At 41.5% G+C, this 27094-nt stretch overlaps 1 protein-coding gene across 1 annotated transcript in view; it reads left to right on the top strand.

The window, feature by feature from the left end:
- Positions 1 to 27094, top strand: part of SLC10A7 (solute carrier family 10 member 7) — a 209048-nt gene that overhangs the window by 180753 nt on the left and 1201 nt on the right. The window contains exon 11 of the mRNA XM_063460090.1: positions 23568 to 23713. Within this exon, the coding sequence (XP_063316160.1) occupies positions 23568 to 23713 (146 nt within the window). The remainder of the gene's footprint in view (positions 1 to 23567; positions 23714 to 27094) is intronic.

The following is a 27094-nucleotide window of genomic DNA, read 5'->3' as shown; positions in this document are numbered from 1 at the left end:
GTGCATTGTCATGCATGAAGATGATTTTATTACGGAAAGCATAGTTCTTCCTTCTGTACCAGGGAAGAAAGGGGTCAGTCAGAAACTCCACATACTTTGCAGAGGTCATCTTTACACCTTCGGGGACCCTAAAGGGGCCGACCAGCTCTCTTCCTATGATTCTGGCCCAAAACATGACTCCACCACCACCTTGCTGACGTCGCAGCCTTATTGGAACAGGGTGGCGGTCCACGAACCATCCACTACTCCATCCATCTGGACCATCCAGGGTTGCACGGCACTTATCAGTGAACAGGACTGTTTGAAAATTAGTCTTTATGTATTTTTCTGCCCAATGCAGCCGTTTCTGCTTGTGAGCATTGGTTAGTGATGGCCGAATAGAAGGTTTATGCACAGTTGCAAGACTCTGGAGGACTCAACACATTGATGTCCATGAGACTCCAGAGGCACCAGCAGCTTCAAATATCTGTTTGCTGCTATGTAATGGTATTTTAGCAGCTGCTCTCTTAATCCGATGCATGGATCTGGCAGAAATCTTCCTCAATGTGCCTTTATCTGCACGAACCCATCTGTGCTCTGAATCCGCCACAAATATCTTAATAGAGCGATGATCACGCTTAAGTTTTCGTGAAATATCTAATGTTTTCATACCTCGTCCAAGGCATTGAACTATTTCACTCTTTTCGGCAGCAGAGAGATCCTTTTTCTTCCCCATATTGCATGAAAATGATGCTCTGCTTAATAATGTGGAACACCCTCCTTTAGCAGTTTTTCCTTAAATTGGGTTCACCAGGCAATCTAATTATCACAGGTGTCTGAGGTTGTTTTCAATGATCAAAAGAGCCCTGAGATACAATGCCATCAATGAGTTAAAGGAAAACTCCAGTGCCAGGAAAACAATCCGTTTTCCTGGCACTGCAGGTTCGCTGTCCCTTCCACCCCCCAATCCCCAGTTGCTGAAGGGGTGAAAACCCCTTCAGTAACTTACCTGAGGCAGTGACGATGTCCCTCGTCGCTGCTTCCTCCTCCACGCTGCTCCTCCTTCTGACACCGTTGGCCGGTGGGCGAGACTGATCCCGCCCACCAGCCGGGGAGACCTAATACGCATGCGCGGCAGTGCCACGCATGCGCATTAGCGCTCCCCATAGGAAAGCATTGAAAAAGATTTTCAATGCTTTCCTATGGGGAATTGAGCGACGCTGGAGGTCCTCACACAGCGTGAGGAAGTCCAGCGACGGTCTAGCAAAGACAACTCCACCTCTAGTGGCTAACCCTGCAAGGTAATTATTGCAGTTTATAAAAAACTGTGATAATTACACTTGCAGGATTAGGAGTAGTGGGAGTTGGCACCCAGACCACTCCAATGGGCAGAAGTGGTCTGGGTGCCTGGAGTGTCCCTTTAAACTGAAAACAAAATATTTAATCTTTGTGACACTTAAATATAATTTGCATAATAATTTGGAACAGGGTGTAGATTATGAATGGAATGCATGACAAACTTTAGGTAACATTATATATTTACACTTTTGGGATGTGCTACCTGTGCAACCATACAGAGTACGCTTCTAAGAAGGCATTACTCCAGTTTGTTTGTGACTGTCTTTGGAAGACGTGCTATCCACTGTTTAAATGTCAGTGATGTGGTGCACATTACTAGTAAATGGCAAGATGATGGTGCTGCTTTGCAGTAGCTTGTCACATATATGGCAAAGCATGTTTGAGGTCTTATCTGTATCAGAATGCAAAGAATTTTCCGCACCTTGTGTGCTGTTTGTGAAGAAGCGTTGTGTGCGGCAGCAGACACCCATTACTTAGCATAGCAGCTGACTTCTCAGGATACAAGGTGAGGCCTGTCTTTCTAATTTTATAAATATTGAGGGCAGCTAGGATTCTTTATCTTCATCCAGCATTGTTTCATGGAGTTAAACATTGTAAAACAGCAGGAAACGCCTCTAGTGGCTGTCTGGTCTGAAACTACATTGTTTTCAGCTGCAGGGGCAGTGTACCCAAACCACTTCAATGAGATTAAGTGGTCTGGGTGCCTGTACTGTCACTGTAAACATTAATACATACTGCCTAAAAAAAAAAAAAAAAAAAATACAGACACGCCTTGGTCCACTCCAATCTTTAATTAATGCATGTAAATCACTGCTGCTTACATTACTACCAACAACAAATCAACCTTTACCATTTTGAAGAAAACAGAATAAACTGTGTATTTCCCATAATAGCCTTAACAGCTGCACTGATACACTATAAAATGATGTTTGCTTAGTGCCTGAGCAGATCCTAGGTTTATCATCTGATTCTAGGCTTGTGTACTAGTCCTTTTTTAATTTTTTATATTTATTTACAAAGCTTTTTTCACATCCAACAACAATGCTTTCACATCTGCCCTCAAACTGTTCATTCATAGTTACTAGACTACATGCGATATGTTTTGACTTAGTCATTCAACTTACCAACTACTTTGGTTATTTTTCTACTATATTCATTGTATTTTACTTGCTAGTTTTCGGTTTCCCAACAAGAAATAATATCTACAACAAAAACGTGCACTACTAATTTAAAATGAGCGGGATACATGGCATAAGCAACTGTTACTTTTTGTAGTTAAAATACCCCGGCCCCCCCTTGCCACTCGTACTATAAAAGTGGAGCTTTCCTCTCAGTCTCACACCCAGAATATAAATCCTTTGATTGCTGCATTTCTCAGATGTGTCCAGAAATGTCACCAAAGGCTTTGCTTCCTGATGCCTCCTCTTCATCTGTACATACTGCTAGCAGTAGGTTTTTATTAATATTTAGAAAGTTTGCCTCCAGCAGTACTAAAGTGAGAATCAGAGAAACAACAGTTGTTTACCGCGTTTGAACTGAAGAATCTCGCCCCAGAGATCTGCTTTCACTTGAAGTGTACATCTTTCAATCTCAGCTCGCAACAAAGAGACACATGAATAACAATTGTCATTTCAGGGCTGCACCTCTCCAATTATTTATTTGGTTTGTGTCTTCCAAGAAATACGCATAATGGGTAGAGACACTCAAAGCCGGATTTCTGCTTTTAATGACAGCACGCTCATATGTCTCTGTGACATGTATATGTACATAAAGAGGACAAAGTAAACAGGTTTCTTAAGAGGAAATTGTTAATGGCATTAACCTCCTTTACTGGGGAATATCCTGAAGCAATTGTAGATGAAGATGTAACACTTACTTTTCTCCCTATTCTTGTGCGTGATACATCTTTGTGCTACAAAGATGTATTTTAGACACCAGTTATCTGTAAGTGCTTCTTTACATCCTTGGCTCTGTGCAGGAAGTTGTATTTTGTGATTTAATGGTAGCAAACCACAGCAGATGTTGATAGTATCATAGTGGTAGCCTTGAGCTACAGATAAAATACAACAATGAAAGAGCACGCTGTAACATTAAAACACACACGGAAAGTACTCATCCGTGCCTTGACAGAACCTTCAATATTGGAAACCCCAGCATTCCGGGGGAAGCAATTTTCTATTGCACTCATAGCTTCCTGCAAGTTCAAAATCTTGTTGCATGTTTTGGCTTTTTTTTTTTCTGTGATAAAAAAAAATGTTGTTGAAATTTTATTTTACAAGATTATATATTGGTATGTGCAGTTCTCACTTGTTTAACTTTAATTGCAATGCACAATTTTATGTAACCTGTAAACATTGAATTTACACATTTTTTTTTATTGATCACATTCTGCTGAAAATATTGTGCGGTAGTTTTACTCCATTACTCATATTCATATTAGAAATTATTCAATTTATTTTAAAAAAAAAATGCTGCCATGTTATCATCTAGGGCCACTGCCAAGTACATGTGCAGCAGTTTGCCAACACATCTGGTATACACGATTATTTATACTCATAGTTTCCCACTAATTCCTCATTGGGCATGTTGAAGTTATGTATCCCCTTCGTAATTCATATTTTGTCTTGCTGCTGGAAGAAGTGCAGAAGTATCTATTTAACATGGTCTTTTAATTATCACACATCTCATTATTTCTCCAGTTGAAGAAAACAATATTGTATTCAATTATTCGCAATATCTAGATTATTTATGTTGATAAGTAACTTGTTCTATTTGCTACAAGACTGTGGAGTAGGGGAGTTGATATATGTGGAGTCTTGGCAGCATCAGGCATTCAAAGCTCTTTAACCCCTTAAGGACTCTTGACATGTGTGACTGATACCGGAGAAACTGACGGAAGCCAAGCACAGAGAGATGGACACAGGTTTCTTCAGGAAGGAAGAGATTCTTTATTGGATCACCGATCGGGACTCAGAGGGACTAGCGTCACCAAAATACAGCAAAGTCTGAGTACTGAATACATAGAGTACATTCCTTATATAGCACTGTAGCTCCTCCCACAATTAACTACACCCACACATACCCTTAACCTATTTAATGAATAGTCTAAACTCATCCATCCGGTCTAACCACGTGGCTCATCTGATACAAAGGAGAGGGACGCGTAATTCCAGTTCTTACATTCCTGCACCTGGTCAGTACAGTGATGACAGTATCTTAGCTACGTGTTATTAACTAACTGATACTACAAACACATATACATACATATGCCTTGTGGCAATCTTAGCCTGCTAAACTTGTATTTTACTGGAATTACATCACATTCCCCCCTTTGATGCCTCTGATATTTCACAATTACTTGAGGCATCACTTAACCTTGGTTTGCATATACCTCAGGTTACCATGAACCAGACCAGACTTATCTTATGATGTGAATCTTCAACATTCATCTTCTTGCATTGGTTCTCCCTGATCTAGAGCCTTATACTTATATATCGCCATTATCTGTGCAGCAGCCTTCCTCTCTGCTATACTTCCTATCAGGCTTTGCACAGACCTAACTACTAAGGGTATAAGACACGGTAGGAGTAGACACAACAGTAAAATCAGTAGGACTCCACCTACCACTGCCTTAAGCCCTCCAAACCACTCATACCAGCTACCAAACCAACTACTTGGATTGTACCCTTTCCATACCTGAGTAGGCACATGCGCTAGTTTAACCATATGGCTAGTAAGCTCAGCTATTGCTTGCCCTTCGTCATCTATTTGAAGACAGCAATTACTTAGGTTAAACTTCCCACATACACCTCCCTCTACTGCCAAAAGGTAATCCAAGGCTAATCTATTTTGGTAGACTGCTGTCCTCATCCTGGTGTTATGCTTCGCTAGAAGATTGAGCGCTTGTGATGTTTCATTAGTGATAATCTCAACCACCGCCTGTAACCTTATAATACGGTTGAGCATATAAATAGGGGTTCTATAACCAAAGGTACCATCCTCAGCCCACGTGGCTGGCCCATAGTAATCTATGATACGCTGGGGAGGCCATTCATTATCTTCCCAGGTGCCTATCTCTATGGGTCCCCTTTTCTTCCTATGATTCACATCATACACTTTAACACCTAAAGTCTCACCTGTTTCAATCGGTAACAAGAAGAAGGATGGTTTGAGCATACCCAACACACATGCCCCTTCCCAGTCCTGTGGCAGCTCCGAATAGGCTTTCTTACCACAGATCCAGTACAAATTTGCTGGGGCTCTCCAGGTAGATGTGATGGATAGATCAAACCACACGTCCTTTAAATTGGCATATCTAGCAAACGGGTTAGATGGTTCTGAGACATTTGAAGCCGACCACCAAGTTGTATTCTTTGTATCATCATCATAAGCTTTTTGCCCTAGACAAGTTAATTCTCCTACAGAAGTATTATACATTATTCCTTTCCTTGCTATGCAAACATAACCTATGATGGAGGTCTTTAATCTCCACTCAGATTTACCTCTAACACTCATCTGATAATCGGCTTGTGAAGATATTAATTGTTGAACTGCCTCAGAACCGGACATTACCTCCTTTGCTTCCTAAGGCCATTGGTCTCCCATGTTAGTACCTCCACACACATAGCAGTTGGTAACATTAAGACTACCGGCAATACTTTCAGCTAAATCGATGAACAGGTTTTTAGCATTATGGGGGATCTTATTATCTATACTCATCTCTTCGTAAAAGGAATGGTATACTTGATGAGTCTGGGAGGATACCGTATCAGTCTCTATCCCTATAAATAATATTGTCCCAGGGTCTAAACCCGTCCCGTATATTTGAAACCCAAATAAATTACCATATTTATCTAAGAACTTGTCGGGGTTATTTATAAGAATATGGACTGGATTGCATTCCATAGACTTACAATAAGGGCTAGTCGGCAACTTAGTCACTATCATGTCTTTGTCTACTGTCTGTCCCCAAGTCGCCCACCCCACACAAGACCAATATGGGCAAAAGTTATAATCTCTATTTGGGCATCTAGGACTTACATATTTATTTTTGCTACTGGGACAAATATATTTATCGTTAGACCCATACGTCCTCTCCCATCTAAGATCCCCACATACATTCCACGGCTTTCTACCACTCGATATCGCTTTACACGCATCAAATAGCAGAACACCCGAAGAATGTACGGATTCTAACACCGTTTTATTAATTAGGGTCCCCTGAGGATCTCCATTCCTGAGAGTCAACCAAATTGTACGAGGCTGATACTCCGGACTGAAGCACTTAGGTTCTCCTACTCCTAAATGGCACACACTATAATCTATATTTAAGTATCTACATCTCGATACATCTCCTTTACATTCGTATTGTGAATGCCAAATTAGGGTTTGGGAAATATGGTTACCTGTTCTCGTAGTCTTAATGCATACCTCACAGCTAGGAGTGTCGGTACCTCTACCTTCCTGAATATAAAAACACATATAAATAAACACTATCAAAAGCACATCTTTCGCCGTCATCCTCAGTCTTCGTCCGTGCGATGGCGCCTCAGCTTCCAGGATGTGAGGGGCTGCAGGGAATGGAGTTCTGCTCATCTTCACAGGTGTCCCTTCGAGACTTTCCTGGCTTATACACTATGTGATGGTAAGCGGACAGGCTTTATTATGGCCTTCTCACTCACACCTGTAACAATAAAATTTGTAATCCACAATAATTCCTCGTTACTCCGACTGAGTAGTGCGTTTTAACCGGATCTTGCAGGGATTCTCTGGATCTGCTGTAACTTGCCAAGAATCGACTGCTGCTGGTTTAACCCTGGAGTGATGTATCCACGGAGTCACTTCTGCTACTTTTATTGCTGTAGGGGTAGACAAAAGAACAACATAAGGACCTCTCCACTTGGGCCCTAACGGTACATTATTCCACTCTTTAATCCACACTTGATCTCCTGGATGATAACTATGAACAGGGGGATAAATATTCACAGGTAATCTATCTTGTACCCATTTCTGTACCTCCTCCATAGTCTTACCCAACTCTACAACCTGCTGCCGGGTAATTCCTTCTCCCAACTGACTCAAGTCCCCCCTTAAGTTACCAAGTACGGGAGGTGGTCGCCCATACATGATTTCAAAAGGAGAGAGGCCCATCCTTCTGGTAGGGGTACTGCGGATTCGCAATAAGGCTATAGGTAAGAGAACGTTCCACTTAAGTTGGGTTTCCTGACACATTTTAGCCAACTGGTTCTTTATAGTTCTATTCATTCTCTCTACCTTACCAGAACTCTGGGGTCTATATGCAGTATGAAGCCTCCACTTTATACCAAGCATATGAGTCAGTTGTTGTAGGCACTGGTGAACAAAAGCTGGACCATTGTCCGATCCTATAGAACAGGGTAGTCCATATCGGGGTATTATTTCTCGTAGCAGGAATCTCACAACTTCTCCTGCTTTCTCTGTACGAGTAGGACATGCTTCTACCCAGCCTGAATAGGTGCACACAATTACCAGCAGGTAACGATGTCCACCCGATTTAGGCATCACTGTAAAGTCTATTTGTAGATCGGACATGGGGAGTCCCCCCATAAACTGAACTCCTGGTGGCTTTACTGGTCCTTGTCTTGCATTATTCTTAGCACACGTTACACATCTGCGTACAATGGCCTGAGTCAAGTTGGACAATCTTGGTATGTAGAAATGTTTTCTAAGAGATTCTTCAGTACTGTCTCTCCCAGAATGTGTCCCGTTGTGATAATTTTGGACAATTTCTACCGCTAGCGATGCTGGTATAACTATTCTTCCATCTTCTAGCTGATACCACTTGTTCTCCAGATACTTTCCCGGTTCAGTCTTTAACCACTCCTCTTCTTGAGCTGTATAAACTGGAGTCCATTGGGACAGTGGAGTTGGTATAAGAGCAGCTATATGCCCTACATACTCCTGTCTTCCTGATTCAGCAGCACGCTTAGCTGCACTATCTGCCATCCGATTTCCCTTGGTTACATCACCATCTCCTCTCAGATGCGCTCGACAATGTATGATACCGACTTCTTTCGGCTCCCACACTGCTTCCAATAGTTGTAGGATTTCAGCTGCGTACTTGATTTCTTTGCCTTCTGAATTCAGTAGTCCTCTTTCTTTATACAAAGCTCCGTGGGCATGAGTGGTTAAAAACGCATACTTAGAGTCCGTATAGATATTTACTCTTAAACCTTCAGCCAATTGTAACGCTCGTGTTAGTGCTATTAATTCTGCCTTTTGTGCTGATGTTCCTTTCGCCAGTGGCCGAGCTTCTATCACCTTGTCTATTGTTGTCACTGCATATCCTGCATAGCGGATCCCTTCTTTCACATAACTACTGCCGTCGGTGTAATATTGAACATCGGGGTTCTGGATGGAAAAATCACGAAGATCTGGTCTACTTGAGAATACTTCATCCATTACTTCCAAACAATCATGTTGACTTTCAGTAGGTTGTGGCAAAAGGGTAGCTGGATTTAAGGTGTTTACAGTCTCTAAATGCACTCTTGGGTTTTCACACAACATTGCTTGATACTTGGTCATACGGCTGTTACTAAACCAATGATTTCCTTTGTAATCCAACAACGTCTCTACTGCATGTGGGACTCGTACATAAAGTTCTTGACCCAGAGTGAGTTTATCGGCTTCAGCTACTAGCAGGGCGGCTGCAGCTACGGCTCTTAGACAAGGTGGAAGTCCGCTGGCCACTGCATCCAGTTGCTTAGACATGTAGGCAACAGGTCTTTGCCATGATCCCAAGTACTGTGTCAATACTCCCACAGCCATTCTTCTTTGCTCGTGTACATATAAGTAGAATGGTCGTGTGTGATCAGGTAGACCTAATGCTGGGGCACTCATCAAAGCCTTCTTCACATCTTCAAATGCCGTTTGCTGTTCTTGGGTCCATAAGAAGGGGTCGTGCTCTGTACCTTTGATAGCTGCGTACAGAGGTTTTGCTAGTATCGCATAACTGGGAATCCATATCCTACAGAAGCCTGCTGCCCCCAAGAATTCTCGCACTTGTCTTCTATTCTTGGGTATTGGTATTTGGCAGACAGCTTCTTTTCTCTCTGGCCCCATAATTCTTTGACCTTCAGAGATATGGAATCCTAGATACTTGACAGTTGGCAAACACAACTGAGCCTTCTTTCTAGACACCTTGTATCCTGCCTTCCAGAGAATGTGTAGTAGATCGTGCGTTGCTTGCTGACAGATTTCTTTTGTAACTGCTGCTATCAACAAGTCATCTACATATTGTAACAATACACACTCTCCTGGGATGGACTCGAAATCCAATAGATCTTGACTTAGGGCTGAACCAAATAGGGTAGGTGAATTTTTAAACCCTTGGGGCAGTCTTGTCCAAGTCATTTGGCGTTTTGAGCCCGTTACAGCGTTCTCCCATTGGAAAGCGAAAATACATTGACTTTCTGCGGCAATTCGGAGGCAAAAGAAGGCATCTTTGAGATCTAAGACTGTGAAGTAAGTAGCCCCGCCCGGAATTAAAGCAAGCAGGTTATATGGATTGGGTACAACTGGATGTATGCTAACAACCGCATCATTGACTGCTCTTAAGTCCTGCACAGGTCGATACTCATCTGTGCCGGGCTTTTGAACAGGCAGCAATGGGGTGTTCCAGGGGGAAGTACAGAATTTTAGGATACCATACCGTATGAACTTATCCAGATAGGATTGGATGTTCTTCTTAGCCTTCTGCGGAATGTGATATTGTCTTAGGCTCACTGGATAAACCCCATGTTTCAGTTCAATTTTTATTGGTGGAATATTGCGGGCCAGTCCTGGTGGGTTGTTCTCTGCCCAAACTCCTGGTATGTTAAACAATGTCTCATCACTCCTAGGGTTTTGGCTAGTCAACACTGTATAAAGTCGCCACTCTTCTTCCTTTGGTACGGATAAAGTCATAATACCTGAAGGTCCATTAAACTTTAAAGATGTTGTTCCATCTGGTAGGAACGTAATCTGCGCTTGTAATTTGGATAGCATATCACGTCCCAGCAATTGGACTGGACATTCAGGCATATAAAGGAATTGGTGTTTTACTACGTGGCCTCCCAATGTACAGAGTCGACTTTTAAGAACCGGTCTTTCAGCACTTCTTCCAGTTGCTCCTATCACAGTAATAGTCCTTCCAGATGGAGGAGCAACTAGATTAGTCACCACTGAATGTTCAGCACCAGTGTCGATCATGAACGCACTCCTTTTCCCCCCTATTGATACATCGACCATAGGCTCCGCTCGACCAAGGGGGATGGAGCCCGGTCGGTATCAATAGTCCTCCATGACCGTGTCAGCCAATCCTACAAAGTCCCTACCTTCTCTATCGCGAGACCTTTGCGCTGCTGGAATATACCTGTCTTCCCTAACACTTCCTCTGTTCCCATTACTCCCTCTATAACCATTACTCCCTCCGGGACCTCCTCTACCTCTCGCTCTGCCTCTAAAGTTTCCGTAGCCTGCCCTGGGTTGGTCTCTCTCGTACTGCTCTCTTTGCGGACATTCGTTCCTCCAATGCCCTTCTTCCTTGCAATACGCACACTGATCCCTACTCAAAGGCTCCCTACTCCATCTATTATTGCCTCTATCTGGGCCCCGTTTATCTATGCCTGCGATCGCTACCGCTAGCATATCAGCCTTTTTACGCATCTTGCGCTCCTCCTCTTTCTTGCTTTCTGTTTCCCTATTCATATAGACCTTATTAGCTACCTCCATTAGTTGGGAGATTGACATACCTGCAAACCCTTCTAACTTTTGTAGCTTGCGCTTAATATCTCCGTAAGCTTGGCTGACAAAGGCGGAGTTCACCATTCGGGAATTGTCTGCGTCTTCCGGATTAAAGGGGGTGTACAAGCGGTACGCCTCCAATAATCGGTCATAAAAGACACTGGGCGCTTCATCGCTTTTCTGGATCACCTCAACTGTCTTCGACATGTTAATGGCTTTCTTTCCTCCGGCTTTCATGCCAGCAATTATAGCGTCTCTATAGGCTCTGAGTTGAACCATATCAGCACCATTTACGTTCCAATCGGGATCAGTGTTGGGATAATGTGTTGCGGCCCATGCTGCTGGATTAGCTTGGTTCAAAGCACGGGCTCTATCCTCTAATGCTTTAATGGCTGCTTGATTTATTCTTGTCCTTTCCTCATTGTTAAATAAAGTCATTAATAACTGCTGGCAATCAGCCCATGTCGGATTATGTGTCTGTACTATTGAGGTGAACAGATCAGTCATGGCTTGTGGTTTCTCAGTATACGAGGAATTATGGGTCTTCCAGTTTAAAAGGTCGGTAGTGGTGAAAGGGACATATACGAAGACAGGGTCAGCGTGTGCCATTTGACCTGCGGCATCGATATAAGCTGACCCGGGATTTAAGCGAAGAGGCATCTGATAGTGCTTTAATTGTTGGGCACCAGTCAACTGTCGGGTTTGGATGGGGCTACGTAGGGAAGCGTCAGTCATGGGTTCCGGTCGGGGAGATATAGGGTATGGGGATGTGGGAGGTTGGTTTTGGGAAAAGGTAGTGAATAGAACACTTCGGGCCGAGCTAGATGAAGCTTGACCGGAAGTCTGAAGTGGCGCCAAATCAGGATATTCGTTTCTAATGGGGGTGGGTTCTGGTTCCGGAAGGGGAGATTTAGTACGAGGGGGGGTGGATCCTGTACTGGAGGAGGAAGCGGAAGTGGATGGGGGTAGTGAGGGAAGGGTTACAGGACTTCCTGTATTTGCGTCACTTCCTCTTACCGGAAAGTAAGGGGGCGGCAAAGGGATCTCGGACTCAGGGGGCGTGTCCAAAATGGGCCTAACACCAGCCCTAGTGGACGAACAAGTCCTAGCTACCATGAGGCGACACTGTTCCTCGTGGCATGTCCGGAGCCATTTTGGCGAGTCATTTACGGCCTGTCTCCAACAATCAATATAAGGAAACTGGCCGTAAAGTTCAGGCCTACCTGATACAGCCACGTGTAAGCGCTGTACCAGAGTTGGATCCAAACTGCCACGTGGCGGCCATGCCGCAACCAAAGTAGGCCACTCCCTAGTGCACAAAGTGACCAAACGTACAGGGGACATCTTAACCCCAAAATCACAAACTTTGAATCCCTTTTTAAAATTCTTAACCATACATCCTAAGGGATCCGGAATCGTTGACTGCGACGCACCCATATTTAACAGTGGAACGTCGTTGACAACGATTACTATACACGCGTACTATTCAACAGTCACACCCGTTTCCTCTGGCAACAGCACCACGTGGTACGGTTACCAAGTGAAACGTACACAATAACAATAAACACTCAGGGAATTCCCGTACACACACAGCTGCTACACCAGTCACTATATAATCAATATTATGCCCTTTGGCGTAACTACACAGTCACCCACGCTATAATTCTCTATATACGAATTACCCGTCTATAACACACCCAGTAACATCGTCTTTTACAAATAGCGGTTACAGTACGGTTAGCATAGGTCAAAGCACAAGTTAAGGTCACAATACAATTATTAGTGGTTATGGTGTTAAACATGCAATGGACGACAATGATTAGTACTTATTATATAATGTCAGTAAATATACAGGGTTATGGTACCGTGCACTATAATACAGCAACACACTATTAACACTCTCGCTAGACGGCTGAGCTCGCGCTATCTAACAAGATATACACTTTACTAAAACAATCGTTAACACATTTACAATTCCCAACTAAACTATTGGCCAGTACCTTGAATGGACTACCTAAAACTATATACACCCGTTTTGGTTAGCCACACTGCCCAATCACCACATATACATAGCGAGCTAGAGAACCGAATTTACACAGGCGCCTCTTAGTCGCACTATACAACGAGCTAGAGATCCGAATTTACACAGGCGCCTCTTAGTCGTACTATCAAAAGTCTAGTGGGTTCCAAATTTACACGCCTTCCCACTTAGCCCAGATAGGATGAGAACTAGCGAACCGAATTTACACAGGCGCCGCTTAGTCTCCCGGTCCCTCCGACCTAGCGAACGTAATATACACCCTAGAACGCTAGTCTAGACAAGACACCGGTGTCCGGCTAGGGCTATCTTACACCAGGACCCCGCCTGACTAACCAAATCAAACGGTCTGACTAAAGAGCGTTCGATCGAGCGGTGCGCCTTCGCTCCTTCCCTCCGACAGAGGGGGCAGATACAGATTCAAAAACCCCTTTGGGCCTACCGCACAATCGGTATACCCCTAGCGGGTCCTGCCGTCTAAAACAGCAGTTATCTTACCTCCTCGTTCCTGAACCTGAGTTCACACTCATCGACGGGGACACCCCAGCACTTCTCACGTAGAGGCCGATGATCTCCTGGACAACAGACCAGTGGCGCCGAGACGAAGGGAGGTCCACGCAGAAGTTCAGGGGTGCAGCCGTAGAGAACGTGGGCAAAGATAGACCGTCTCACGCCTCTGCCTCTCAGCTACCGTTGAACGATGAGCTTCCCGGCCAATGCACCAAATGATACCGGAGAAACTGACGGAAGCCAAGCACAGAGAGATGGACACAGGTTTCTTCAGGAAGGAAGAGATTCTTTATTGGATCACCGATCGGGACTCAGAGGGACTAGCGTCACCAAAATACAGCAAAGTCTGAGTACTGAATACATAGAGTACATTCCTTATATAGCACTGTAGCTCCTCCCACAATTAACTACACCCACACATACCCTTAACCTATTTAATGAATAGAGTCTAAACTCATCCATCCGGTCTAACCACGTGGCTCATCTGATACAAAGGAGAGGGACGCGTAATTCCAGTTCTTACATTCCTGCACCTGGTCAGTACAGTGATGACAGTATCTTAGCTACGTGTTATTAACTAACTGATACTACAAACACATATACATACATATGCCTTGTGGCAATCTTAGCCTGCTAAACTTGTATTTTACTGGAATTACATCACATGACATGTCATGATTCCCTTTTATTCCAGAAGTTTGGTCCTTAAGGGGTTAAAGGGTTACTCCAACCTCCATGACCCCTTCTGTTTTTGTCAGAGTTTCAGCTTGACATGCTGTACAAAGATATTTTCACTTTTGTGCCTAAGGCAATTTACATCACCTTCACTGGGGACTTATTTCCCCCTTCTGACTCTGACTACATTTTAACCCCTTAATGATGCATGAAAGAATTATTGCGTCATGTGTGTCCCTCATTTAAGGACCCATGATGGAATAATTCTGTCATGCAGTGTTTTACCTAAATTGACTTTCTCTGCTCGCAACTGGGAATGCAGTGTATCAATCGATCCCTGAGTCTTCCCTCGGTCAGCTGAGGTCAGAATGTGTAGCTCCAGATAGGCTGATTCTCTGTTTGCAGCACTCTAAGTAAGCTCTGCAAATAGGCATTTAACCCCTTAAGGACACATGACATGTGACATGTCACGATTCCCTTTTATTACAGAAGTTTGGTCCTTAAGGGGTTAAATGGGATTTTAAATCCCTAATGCTAAAATTGATACTTGGTGCTCCCTTCTGTCAGCTGGGGTCACAATTAGTCGCTGTAGACTGATGGATAAACTGTATGCAGCACTGTATACAGCTCTTTACACCAATTGAGAGCACTGTAGCTGAGTGATTGTGTTCTGCCACGGTTATTCTCTGTGTGCAGCTGGTATTTGGGAGGCCTCCAGGTTCTGAATAGACCATGACAAGGTCTCCCTGCCAATTTGATCGCTAATGGGTTTTGACAGTTGCCCAACACTGATCACAATGTATTTGGCATACTATTTTTAGTATAACATGTGTCATACTAAGAAACGGGCAGTAGATGGCAGCAACACATACTGCTCCATACTGTTTTATTTTAGCATTCAGTACTGATATTAGCAGAGGTAAACCCTTGGGATTAGGATTAGGGCCAGCAAAGGAATCCCTTTAATGAAAACAGACACATGCGAACACTATTGCTACGGTTAGGATTAGGCATAGGGTAAGGTTTAGATTTGGGATTAAAATTTGGTTTACAATTGGGGTTTGGTTTAGGATTAGGAGTAGGTTTAAGATTGCCACTTTGCAAACATATGGTATACATATCTGGGGTGGTGTTGTGCTCAGGAGACATTGCAAAGTACTGTTAAGGTCATTTTTATTACAGTCGCACACATGAGGTGTTTTTTTTTTTTTTTTTTTTTAAATAATTGGCAAAAATATGTATAAGACATAGAAATGAATATCACAAACTTTAGAGAAAAAAAATCACACCTCAATAAAGCTCAAAATAATTTATGTCCCCATGGTGTCTACATTTGCAAATGGTATGCATTTATGGAGTAATTTAAATATGTGAGCTACTAAAAGGCCCCAAAAATGCAGACCCATCTTCAATTTGCCAATTCCATCTATCAAAATTCGAACTGTAAAAACTGATATGGTCAGGTCTATGGCAGGATTTTGGCAAAAGTGTACATTGGGGGGTTTTGTTGTACATCGAAGATGTAACTGAACACAGTATGAGGTTTTGTTCAGGAGAAGCATATATCCAGTTTACGAAATACACAATAAAAATACCTGAATATTGGTGGCAGCTGGTGACATTTCAAGTTGGTGGGGAGTCAGACTGGATACATGGATTTGACTCTAGCGTTAAACATTTTTAATCATGAATAGGAATATGTCTATTTGTCTCTATTGGCTTCAAAATACATGAATTATCCCATATATACGGCAATAGACCATATAGACATTTTCTTCTTAATGAGTTAAACAAGCTGTTAATTTTACAGCTAAAGTCAAATTACAAGTATAATATAGAATTTAGCCACAAGAAGTTGCCAAAGGATTACTTTAAAAAATAGTAAAATAATAGAATCTTTCTAGCAAATTCTTTTTTAGAAATTTTGAATTATGAGAAGATTTTATAACAAAAAATTAAAAATTAAATAAAAAAAAGTCCAGTGGCCAGGCTGCTTAAGTGACAAGCACTTGATGTTAGAGTGGTGACTGTCACTATATGGCTGGTGTGCTAGTCTAGGGTCTATTTGACGTCCTGATAAGTTCCATTAAGGGGCCACAGTACTAATATTTAAAGGGACATAACACATTTTATCACACAAACACATATTCAAAGTGTACATTTACACAACACCTTTAAAAACTAGAGCTTATTTTTTTTATTTTATTTTTTTTTTGCAAGAAAAACTGACATAGTGCTGCCCCAGCACCCGCTCTATACAAGCCTCCACAGCTCGATATAGGTCTGTATAGAAAAAAAACTAACTAATTTTACTACAATATTTAGCAGAGGATGTCAGTTTAATGGCTAAGTTTCAAAATACCGTTCGGTTAATATCATTTGATGTCTACTTTATATAAAGATATACTTTTGTGTGGCAAATTTGTTTTCTGTGACGGCTATTATGCTTAAGGACAAACAAAACAAAATTCTAAAATCGTTCCACATTGATATATTATTTTACTCCTTGTATTTTGTGACTTGTAACTACCAAAATAAACTGAAATCCTAGACACGTTATGCACTCTGTAAATCTGGACAAATAAATGAATGTATTTTAAATTACTTTTCTTAAGCAACACTAATAATGCACACATTCTTATTGTAAAAACTGTAAAATAAAGTTTTTGTTGTTGTTTTTTTATAAATGAGAATTAAATATGTGTCACATCAAATTAAAACCCTTCCTGTCCTTTAAAAAGCACAACATAACGTTTGTTGGTGCAATAAATGACAGATGGAAATTGCGGTGTAACACACACACAGCAAAACTAATTTGTGTCCTTAGGTAAAACAACAAAACAAGCAAACTGAAGCTGGATTCTTAAAGGTTGTAGGTTGTTGTATGTATCTTGCTTTTTTGCTTACCATTGTTAAGAGGCAGAAGGAGACAGGAGGGCACATTCTACAACAAGGTTTAAAGACTATTTCCCATACTGCTACTGGTTACTCTATATAACTAATATTTGTGCTAAGAATGTATGTCTTGAAGTATTATAGAGAGTGTGTTTTGTGAGTATATGTGAGAAGAGTGTCTGCTAGGGCAAGTTAAGTATGTGGGAGTTTGGGATCGGTTTGCCACTTGTTATAGGCTGTATGTTAATGGAACACTATAGGGTGTGTCCAGCCCCCCTCAGTTAGGAGTTAACACAGCGGTTCCGAAACTTTGTGCCAGGGTGCCGCAACATGCACACAGGGGTGCAGCAGAATGTGTAACTGCTGAACAGGGGCCTGGTCGGGTGCCGAGATCCTTTAAGACCACGACCGGACCCCTGTAATGTTGGCCGGCTGGGAGGAAGTGACAGCCGTGAGGGGAGAGGAGCGTGAAGAGCTCCAGACATCTCACTCCCACAGCAGCAGGGCTCCAAACCACCATCCTGGCATGTAAGGTAAGCTGAAAGGAGGGTGGCTGGAGATATAAAAAAAAGTTTTTTTTAAAAATCGTGTGTGTGTGTGAGTTTGAATGTCTGTGTGTGAGTATAAGTGTGCATCTGTGTGTGTGTACAATATGCACACACACACAAGGTAAACTTGGCACTCACCCCTCAAACTTAATGTAAATAATCTGTACACCTGCGTCCATATATAAACCGCAGAAAAGAGGTGCATTTTAAACACGTTGGATAAAGACCTATGAGTGCATCTCTTTTCTGTGGTGTGTGTGTATGTGTGTGTGTGTGTGTGTGTGTGTGTGTGTGTGTGTGTGTGTGTATATATATATATATATTTCCAAAGTATCATGGCGTGTGTGTGTGTATATATATATGTCAGTATGCTTCACACTGTATTGAGGATATCAACACCAGGGCAAGTTTTCCTGTCTTTCTTTTTTATCTCCATGTCTCTGAGGTTAACATTTAATATGGATCCATAGGGTGTGTGTCAACTAGGGTACACAACAGTGCAAGTGATTAGAGCCAATTCTCAATAGGCTCTAAACCACGTGAGTGCTTCTTATTAGGAGTTTATATCCCCATTTGGATATTACTGTAATACACTATATATTTCTCCATCTTTTTCCCTACAGTCGTCTGTATAACTTCTACGTCCCTAAACTTTTGGGGAGTAAGTGATTACTTTTCAGCGCTTCACCCCTTTCACTATTGGCATTTGGTTGTATAATAGTGTTTTCTTTTTGTGTCGTATTCTAATAGAATTGGGGAGTTCCTATTTATGTGTAGAAGCTGCTATACTTAAGAGCACCTTTATCTCTACTTAAGCGCCTTACAGCACAGAATACTTTGTTGATTTGTACAATTCTAGCATTGACTCTACTGAGCACCCTTGCAGCGGTACGGGTCATGGAAAGGTCTACAGATCTCCCTGCTTGTTCATGCGCTGGTCAGTGTGAACGCTGCACCTCCAGCTGGGAAAATGTGTGATTAGCTCAATTCTTACAGGGTTATTCACTAAAGTGAGAATTCGAGTGAATTTCAGATTTAAGGTAAAAATAGCCATACTAAAAAGATCTCTCAGCTAGGCTTTCAGTTGAGCTACTTTGGCCTTAAATTTTAAATTCACTTTGAATTCTCACTTTAGTAAACAACCCTGTTAGTGATGCTCATTGAGAAATCTGTAAAACCCCAAACCATCCCCGTGATAAAGCTAGGTCTCTTGGAAAACCTCAGTATACCTGAGCAAGTTCAATCGGGTATTCAAACTTCAGCTACATTTAAGGCCAACAGGGGCTTATTTATCATACAGTGAGTTGTGTAGAGTGACCACAAAATAGTAGATTTAGACAAGAATACCCAAGCTAGTAGTATTTTCCTCACCCCCGCTTCTATTGGGTCCTTTGCCTAAATTTTGTAACTTTAATTGTGAAATAATTTAGGCATATTTAGACCCATTAAAATAAACCATGGGCTCTGATGAGTTACAAAGCTGGCTTTGAGTTATAGATATCTGCGTTAAAGATATCACAGTACTTTACGTGAAAAAAGTAAAGAATACCAAAGAAGGTTGAGTACAAGGGATGGAAACCTTTGATAATTTTCTCTGTATAAGGGTGGAACACAAATGGTGGATACATTTCAGCGCTGTCTCCACTTCATCATGTGTATAGGATAAAAGAAACCTTGTATTCTCTTGCCAGAAGAAGGGGGGTCCCACTTGAAGCCCTTACTTGGCAGATGTCAGTTGAAAGGCTTGCTTATGGATTATACTGCGGTGTCAAACTCTGTTGGGTAATTTTAGACAAATGTGTCATGTGCGACATGGAAATATGGCATGCTGTACATTAGTGATTTCCCCTGTGTTCCAGCCAGGTAGTAATGTGTTAGAGAAGTGCTCTGTCGGCGCTGTGTGCTGCTGCAGCATTGGGAGAAGAGGTTCGGTAAAATGACTTTAGTCAGAAAAGAATCCATTTGCAATATGTGCTTCCTAACATCTTTCAGACAATGCATTGTATTAAAAAGGCATTTTTGATTAATGTTTTATAAACATTTTTCAGCATGACAGCCTAAAGTTCTTCTAAATGCGTGCATAGTGCTCAGTTCCATAAAGTCAAATGCCATCGCATAAAGTCTCGTTGGAGTCTATCAGCCATGGTGACTCAGAAATTGTACCTTTAGCGCATTAAAATTCATTTGCTTCATTTATATTGCTGTTGCAATAGCAAGATGAAAAGACTCATAGCCTCACATTTGCCTAAATGTGTTAGCCAGCGCGTTTTTTATTTATGTTTATTTGTGCAGTTCACAAAGTACTGATGTGTACATTTCCACTTACTTTTTTGTTAGACTTGACATGAGAAGTTAGTCTCTGCTAGTGTTCGTATCGTATACCACCAAACATATATCAAATTAATACATTGCTGATTGTACCTTGAATGTTTACAAAAGCTTATGAAATAATTACATGATCTTATTTTTTTAAATACTAAACATTGGGAAAAGATTTCTGTTGATCTACATGCATTTTATAGAGGGTCTTTCACTAAAATGTGTCACAAATAGAGCTCCATAGTGGTAATACCATGCTCTTAGAACCGGGAAACCCGGCAGACCCAGCTAGAGAAGCTACATGAAACCTAAATGGGAAGTATGGATGAATATAGTGTTTCTTTCTCTGGCTCTGTTTCTTCTCCCCAACTCCTCTCTGTTGGTGTCCCCCAAGGTTTAGTTCTTGGTCCCCTACTGTACTCTATCTATACTGCCTCCCTTGGTAAACCCATTAGCTCCTTTGGCTTCCAAGATCATTTCTATGCGGATGACACGCAAATCTATCTGTCCCCTCTTGACTTGTGTCTCTGACTGCCTCTCTGCTATTTCTAACTGACTGGCTGCCAACTTCCTTAAACTCAACTTAACTAAAACTGAAATTCTGGTCTTTCTTTCCTCAAGTATTGCTACTTCTGTGTCTGTCTCCCTCCAAGTGCTACCATCAGCTCCACCACGCAGGCTCGCTGCCTAGGTGTTCTCTTTGACTCCGACCTCTCCTTCACGCCTCATGTTCAGTCTATCGCCAAATCCTGCCGCTTCCAACTCAAAAACATTGCGCGTATCCGACCCTACTGAATGCCAGATGCGACTATGGTGCTGGTCCATTCCACTGTCCTTTCTTGCCTTGACTACTGTAATTTGCTTCTCAGTGGTCTTACGTGCTCCCAACTTACGCCATTACAGTCCAAAATGAATGCAGCGGCGAGGCTCATCTTCCTGTCCGCCCGCACCACCCACGCCTCATCCTTCTGGCAGTCCCTACATTGGCTTCTTGTAAGATATGGAGCTCAATTTCAATTTAAAATTCTGGTTCATGCTTTCAAATCTCTACATAATGCTGGTCCTACCTATCTATCCTCCCTAATACACAAGTTTGTCCCGTCTAGGCCCGTATGCTCTGCTGAAGACTTACGTCTATCTTTTGTCCGTACTCCCACCCCTGATGCTCGCCTTAAAGATTTCTTGAGGACTGCACCGTTCCTGTGGAACGCACTTCCCTTCTCAGTTAGATGCTCACCCAGCCTCCACTATTTCAAAAAATCATTAAAAACCCACATCTTCATAAAAGCGTATCAATTAAACTGTTAATAGCTCCTGACTGATTCCTCTTCTGCAACTGTTACTAGTCTAAAACTATCCTTACCTTTTTAGGTCATTTTACCCCCCTCTAGCATGTAAGCTCATTGAGCAGGGCCCTCAACCCCTCTGTTCCTGTGTGTCCAACTTGTCTGGTTACAACTACATGTTTGTTCGTCCACCCACTGTAAAGTGCTGCGGAATTTGTTGTCGCTATATAAATAATAACATAATAATAATAAGAGATTATCATCTACCAACACCAAAACAGTTAGTTACACAACGTTTAAATATTGTGTAGCCCACCATGATAAAGGCAACACGTGTGGAAGTTTGACAGAGGCTCTGGAAACAGTTAAGATGATACCATAGGGAATTAGAGGATAAGTGAAACACCAAAGTGAATATAAAGTTAATATGCAACCTGGATGTATATGTGTTAGATAATGTTTCAAATATATAAAATATACATATAAAAATCTAGAAGCTGAGAAAAAGAATATATGGTGTGGTATAATAGGACAAAGGAGTAGGGGGAAGTTGGTAGATAACTCACTGGAAGAAAGATATGTCTCCCTCTGTCCCATGACCAGACACGATCTACACCTTCTGGATAAAGACTAGCAATGACACATGGACTACATGGGATTCCAAGACCAGAGTGACCTGTTTATACACAGCCTGGATTGACTCCAGGAAAGCCCATCACATACATTGATACTGGAATGTTTGGTTCTATACAATCCAGCAAGGTTTTAGCAGGGATAGCATACGCTGAGATTCACAACCAAGTTGCTGAGATTGTGTACCAAACATCTGCACACAATATGGACTGGACCTTCCTAAGTCTACACGGGAGATACTACAAAGGGTAATTATGAATGAGGGGGCTAAGAAGCAGATAGACATGCAGGTACTGGCATTGTGGTGGTAGACAAGGGACGGAAAGCTGCATTGCTGTTGGATGTGGCAATCCCAGTGACCATAGCATCATGAAGAAGAAATGTGTGGACAAATACCAAATTCTAAAAGAGGAGCTGGAAAGGACATGGAACGTGAAGGCAGTCGTACAGTTGTAGGCAACCATCTGCACTCCAGGTGTTGTGGATTACATCTCCTATAATGCTCTTAGTTATAAAGCTGGAAAAGCATCTGGAGTGCTAAGGTTTGCTTACCCATTCAGTAGTAGTTTCAGTCGAGATAAATATATATCAAATTTCCAACCCTGGCAAGTAGAAATTCACTACTCCTGAGTGTAGACCTTTTAGCTTTGCATTGGCGAGTAACTTTTAAGGCTAGTAGTGTAAGACTTTAAATTTTAAGCTCTGTATGTGTGAGTATAACATCTCAAAAAGTGCTGTGAGTGATTTAATGAGTGAAACTAGAACATATCCCAAAAAATAACAATTGGCATTTCACTGCCCACAGAGTAAAACAGGACAAACTTCAAAAGGTTATAATGTTCTATGATTTCATTATTTATAACAGACATGGAGGGCAAGAAAGGGAGATCAAAAGATGCTATAATCATGTGATGGACAACGAATAATGGGCTGAACATTTAGTGTGGAACAGAGTGAAGAGAGTAAGAGTGTGTCGAGTGAAAATATGGAAACAATGTGGGGGGAAATAAAGTGAACTTCGTGTGAAAAAACGTGATGTGAATTAAGTGCAGACGACCCGATCAACATACTATACAAAATATTGCAAAAACCTAAAAATAATTTTTAAATATCATTCTCTCCGAGTCTCTCTCTCTCTGTCTGTCTATCTCTTAGCCAGATACGTTGTCCATGTTTCAGTTTGACTATGAAGTTTGAAATTCACTTTAAATTCCCTACAATCCACACTTCCGTGAATAGCGCTATAGGTATTTTAGAGGACTAGCTAGTTGATAGAGTGCCTATTCCAGCTGAAGGTCTGTTATCATGTGTTGACAGCCATGGTACTGATATTTATTCATTTTTATTGGATGACCTGACATTTGGTATTGCAGAATCTGTTTCTTCATTACACACCGGGTCATTGCTGTATCAGAGTAGCATTGTATTCAGCATAGGATAGTCCGCTAATAAAGCAAGCATTGCAGCTACTTACTGAGGGAAAAAACAAAAACATTTGCTTATGGGATAGCAAAATCTCGATATCCATAAACATTAGTAACGCTCCATTTTCTCTGTTTGTAGGAATTCCGATGCTGAAGATTGTATTTGCAGGATACGAGCATCTCTCGCTGATATCTGTTCCTCTACTGATTTATCACCCAGCTCAGATTCTTCTTGGAAGTGTATTGGTGCCAACAATAAAATCATGGATGCTTTCCAGACAGAAGGTGAGATCCCACATTCAATAACACCACTATTATTATTATTATTATTATTGGCATGCATTATTACTGGCATTTATAAAACCCCAACATATTTCGCAGGGTTTTAGAATTTTGGGGGGAAAAGGCAGTTCAATATACACAGTCCAATACAAAAGATGAAGAGGGCTCTGATCCAGAGAAATTTACTATTTGTGAAGACTGAACATTGCTAATTGTTCAGGATATAGACAAACCGTAAACACAAAAGGGTCAGAGGGCCCTTCCCATGAGTTTATATCTAGAAATTACAATATTTTTGTACAAGATGACTTGTGAGATTACAACCCAAAGTGAATAATGGGGAGTTGAGACATGAGCTTGCAGGATTTGTTAAGAGCTGACGGCCAGAGATCTGGAGAAGTATGTAAATACTGAGCAGTTTGTGAGGCGGTTAAATAGCTAAAGGGTTACTCCAACCACCATAACCACTCATGCTTTTAGTAGTAGACATTGTGGTAAGAGTCTCTATTTGCAGTGTTTCTGCTTGAAACTCTGCACATACTGAGATATTTGCACTTTTGTGCTGGGGCTAGCTGCATCCCTGGAAAATGTGATTAATGTACATTTTGTGCAAATAATAAGTCTGTCAGCGCGCAGTGCATAGGGAAGCTCAATGTGCCCTCCGTCCCTCCCTTATTTATTTTAGTCCTCACTGCCTTCCCCGCAGTGGTTACTGATTTTTTTTTTTTTGCCCTCTGAGACGTTGAGAATGATCCAATCATTTGATTGGACCTTACGAGCGAGGCTGTGGCGTCAGCAGTGGTGTGGAAAGCAGAGCAATTTTGTAACTTATTGAATAGGTTTTTACAGGCAAGGGTGGAGACTTAATTAGTAATGCCAAATAGGGCATTCCAAATTTTTATATTTAACATAAACTGGTTGGAGAAGCAGCTGAAGGAACATGTATTAAAGAAAACTGGAGCAAAGGTGGGTTAGTGGTAGGAAAAATTTGGAAATGTTTAGGGTGCAGGTATAAATCTGGAGAGATGATTATCTCATTGCCCAATTTACTATTAGAAATATTGGCATTACCTTTTTATGGATTTACAGGTTATTTGAACTCCTGTTTTCCTGAGACTTGCAACATGTCTTTGTTCTTGTTTAGAAATGTCTTCGAGTTCTCCTTGTTACTCCGATAACAGTGAGGCAGTACTACATGTTGTTCTAGTAGGGTCAGATCTCTAAATGTGGATTTCAAAGGTGAATAATATATCCACATTGGCACCTATACAGGTGGTCCTCACTTTACGATGGCTCACACTTACGACCAGCTCTCTAACGTGGGGATACAAGGGATTCCCCAGGTTAGAGAGTTTGTCTATGTTTGCGGAATTTTCCCCGAACATAGATTAGAGGGATTCCCTGCTCTGGTGCATATGTCTACGCTCAGGTAAATTTCCCCGAACATAGACAAGCGCACCAGACTAGGAAATCTCTCTAATCTATGTTCGGGTAAATTTCCTCAAGCATAGACAAGCACACCAGACCTCTAATCTATGTTCGGGGAAATTTCCCTGAAAATAGAAATACGCACCAGAGCAGGGAATCCCTCTAATCTATGTCCCCAACATAGGTTGAGAGATTCCCTGCTCTGCTACGCATCCCCACTTCCCGACCAATTAGTTTTACGACCGGGTCATAAGAACGGAACCTGGTCGGTAAGTGAGGAGTATCTGTATCTCATTTAATTCCGTAGAGGCACCTGCATAGATACAATGTATTTTCTTAGTCACTCCACCTAACCTGTAGTGAAAATGCCAATCCTTCTTACAGCTGCTGTCCTCCTCCATTACTTTTTATCTACTTTTCAATTATTTTTCTCTTCCTCTTTCGTGACTATTTGCTTTTAAAGACCAAGATTTGCAAACGGATCCTTGCCTAATTGAACAGATGATAAATCATACATAAAGTAGTTTTTAGTTGTTCAAGATCCTGTGGGACAAGCCTAACTTGGCATTTAAGTTCTCACATCCCAATTTATAACTTATTTCACCAACTTCTTTCATTAATAAAAATGATTAGCACTGGTAAAAACAGGAGTTGTGAACAGGATAGAATTAAACACAGAACTGGGGAATATCTATTTTAAAGGGTTATTTCAAGCACCATGACCACGTCAGCAAATTAAAATTGTCATGGTGCCTGGAGTCTGTATGTGCAGCGTTTCAGTGTTTTCCGGCAGCCTCAAACAAAAGTTTTGCTGAAGGAGCTTCAGGTAGGAGGGCAAACCATAGAAGTTATAATGTTTGGAGTAACCCTTTAAATAAAAGGAACTCCCCAAACTGTCATTAACCCCATAAAGAGAACCTTCCCACTTCAATCTCATCTTCTTCTGTATCCCCCACCTCCAGTCCACCCTTGCTCCTCCTCTGCCGTCCACTGATTTATGCTACTTGGAGACACTTCCCCAGGGCAAACCAGTGATGCCCACATGCTTGTTTCATTACCAGCATGCTGGCATGTGAACAGAGTGACATCATGTCACTACATCCTATACTACATAGACAGCGCTAGCAGCACCAGCTAGCAAGTTCATGCTCTGTAGTTGCTATGGGTGGAGAGTGGTCTAATGCTGACCTTTATGAATTAATTCTTTAGCCTAGTCTATGCCAAAGAATTGATTGACACAAAAATAAATAGAACATTTTTTTTTTTTTCACTTGTCAATCTATATTTGCTAGAAAAACTGATGGAATTTAGTGTTCTTTTTAAAGAGCTACAGTTGTTTGGGGCGCTACAGGTTCCCCTTAACCTCTCCCTAGGGAATGCATCCGCTGACTGGGAATATTCCGTGCAGATGTAGGTGCTCATTTATTAAATCCAAAGTACGCCGTGATGGTGCAGAACACGCAGGATAGATTGAATAAATTGGAAACCTTTGAGAACTCTTTTGATGCTTTCAAAATAAGACAAAAATGAAGTGGAATGTCTATTTAAACAGTATCTTTTTTTTTTTCCTACAAAGTCAAGATACTTGAAATCTATTTTATGCTTCTCTGTAATTAAGTCAATCAAAAGGAATACCTCTCTGACATATTCTAATATTGTTTTGCCCCCTGTGGCTTTTTGAATATAACGATGACACCTATGGCAACTGATAATGTGGGTCTGATGTTAAATATTTAGATCCTTGAATACTGCATTTCTAGTTTTGAAATGTGACTGAAATCTCAAAGTAGAAGAAGTCTTTGTGTGCGTAAATCAGAAAGCGTGAATGTTTACAAAGTAAGACTTCATACACAGTGATTTTTCTTTTTCTCTGAGTTCACTCTAACAGATGTTCTTAGAAGTATGATTGTTCTACTTAAAGTCTGTATTGTTCTACGTTTTCTGAAAAGCAATGTT

The sequence above is a fragment of the Pelobates fuscus genome, chromosome 6 (genome assembly GCF_036172605.1).
Source record: "Pelobates fuscus isolate aPelFus1 chromosome 6, aPelFus1.pri, whole genome shotgun sequence".
In the NCBI taxonomy this organism is placed as follows: Eukaryota; Metazoa; Chordata; class Amphibia; order Anura; family Pelobatidae; genus Pelobates; species Pelobates fuscus.
Note: the sequence above shows the minus strand (reverse complement) of the source record. Positions and strands in the feature narration are given on the sequence as shown.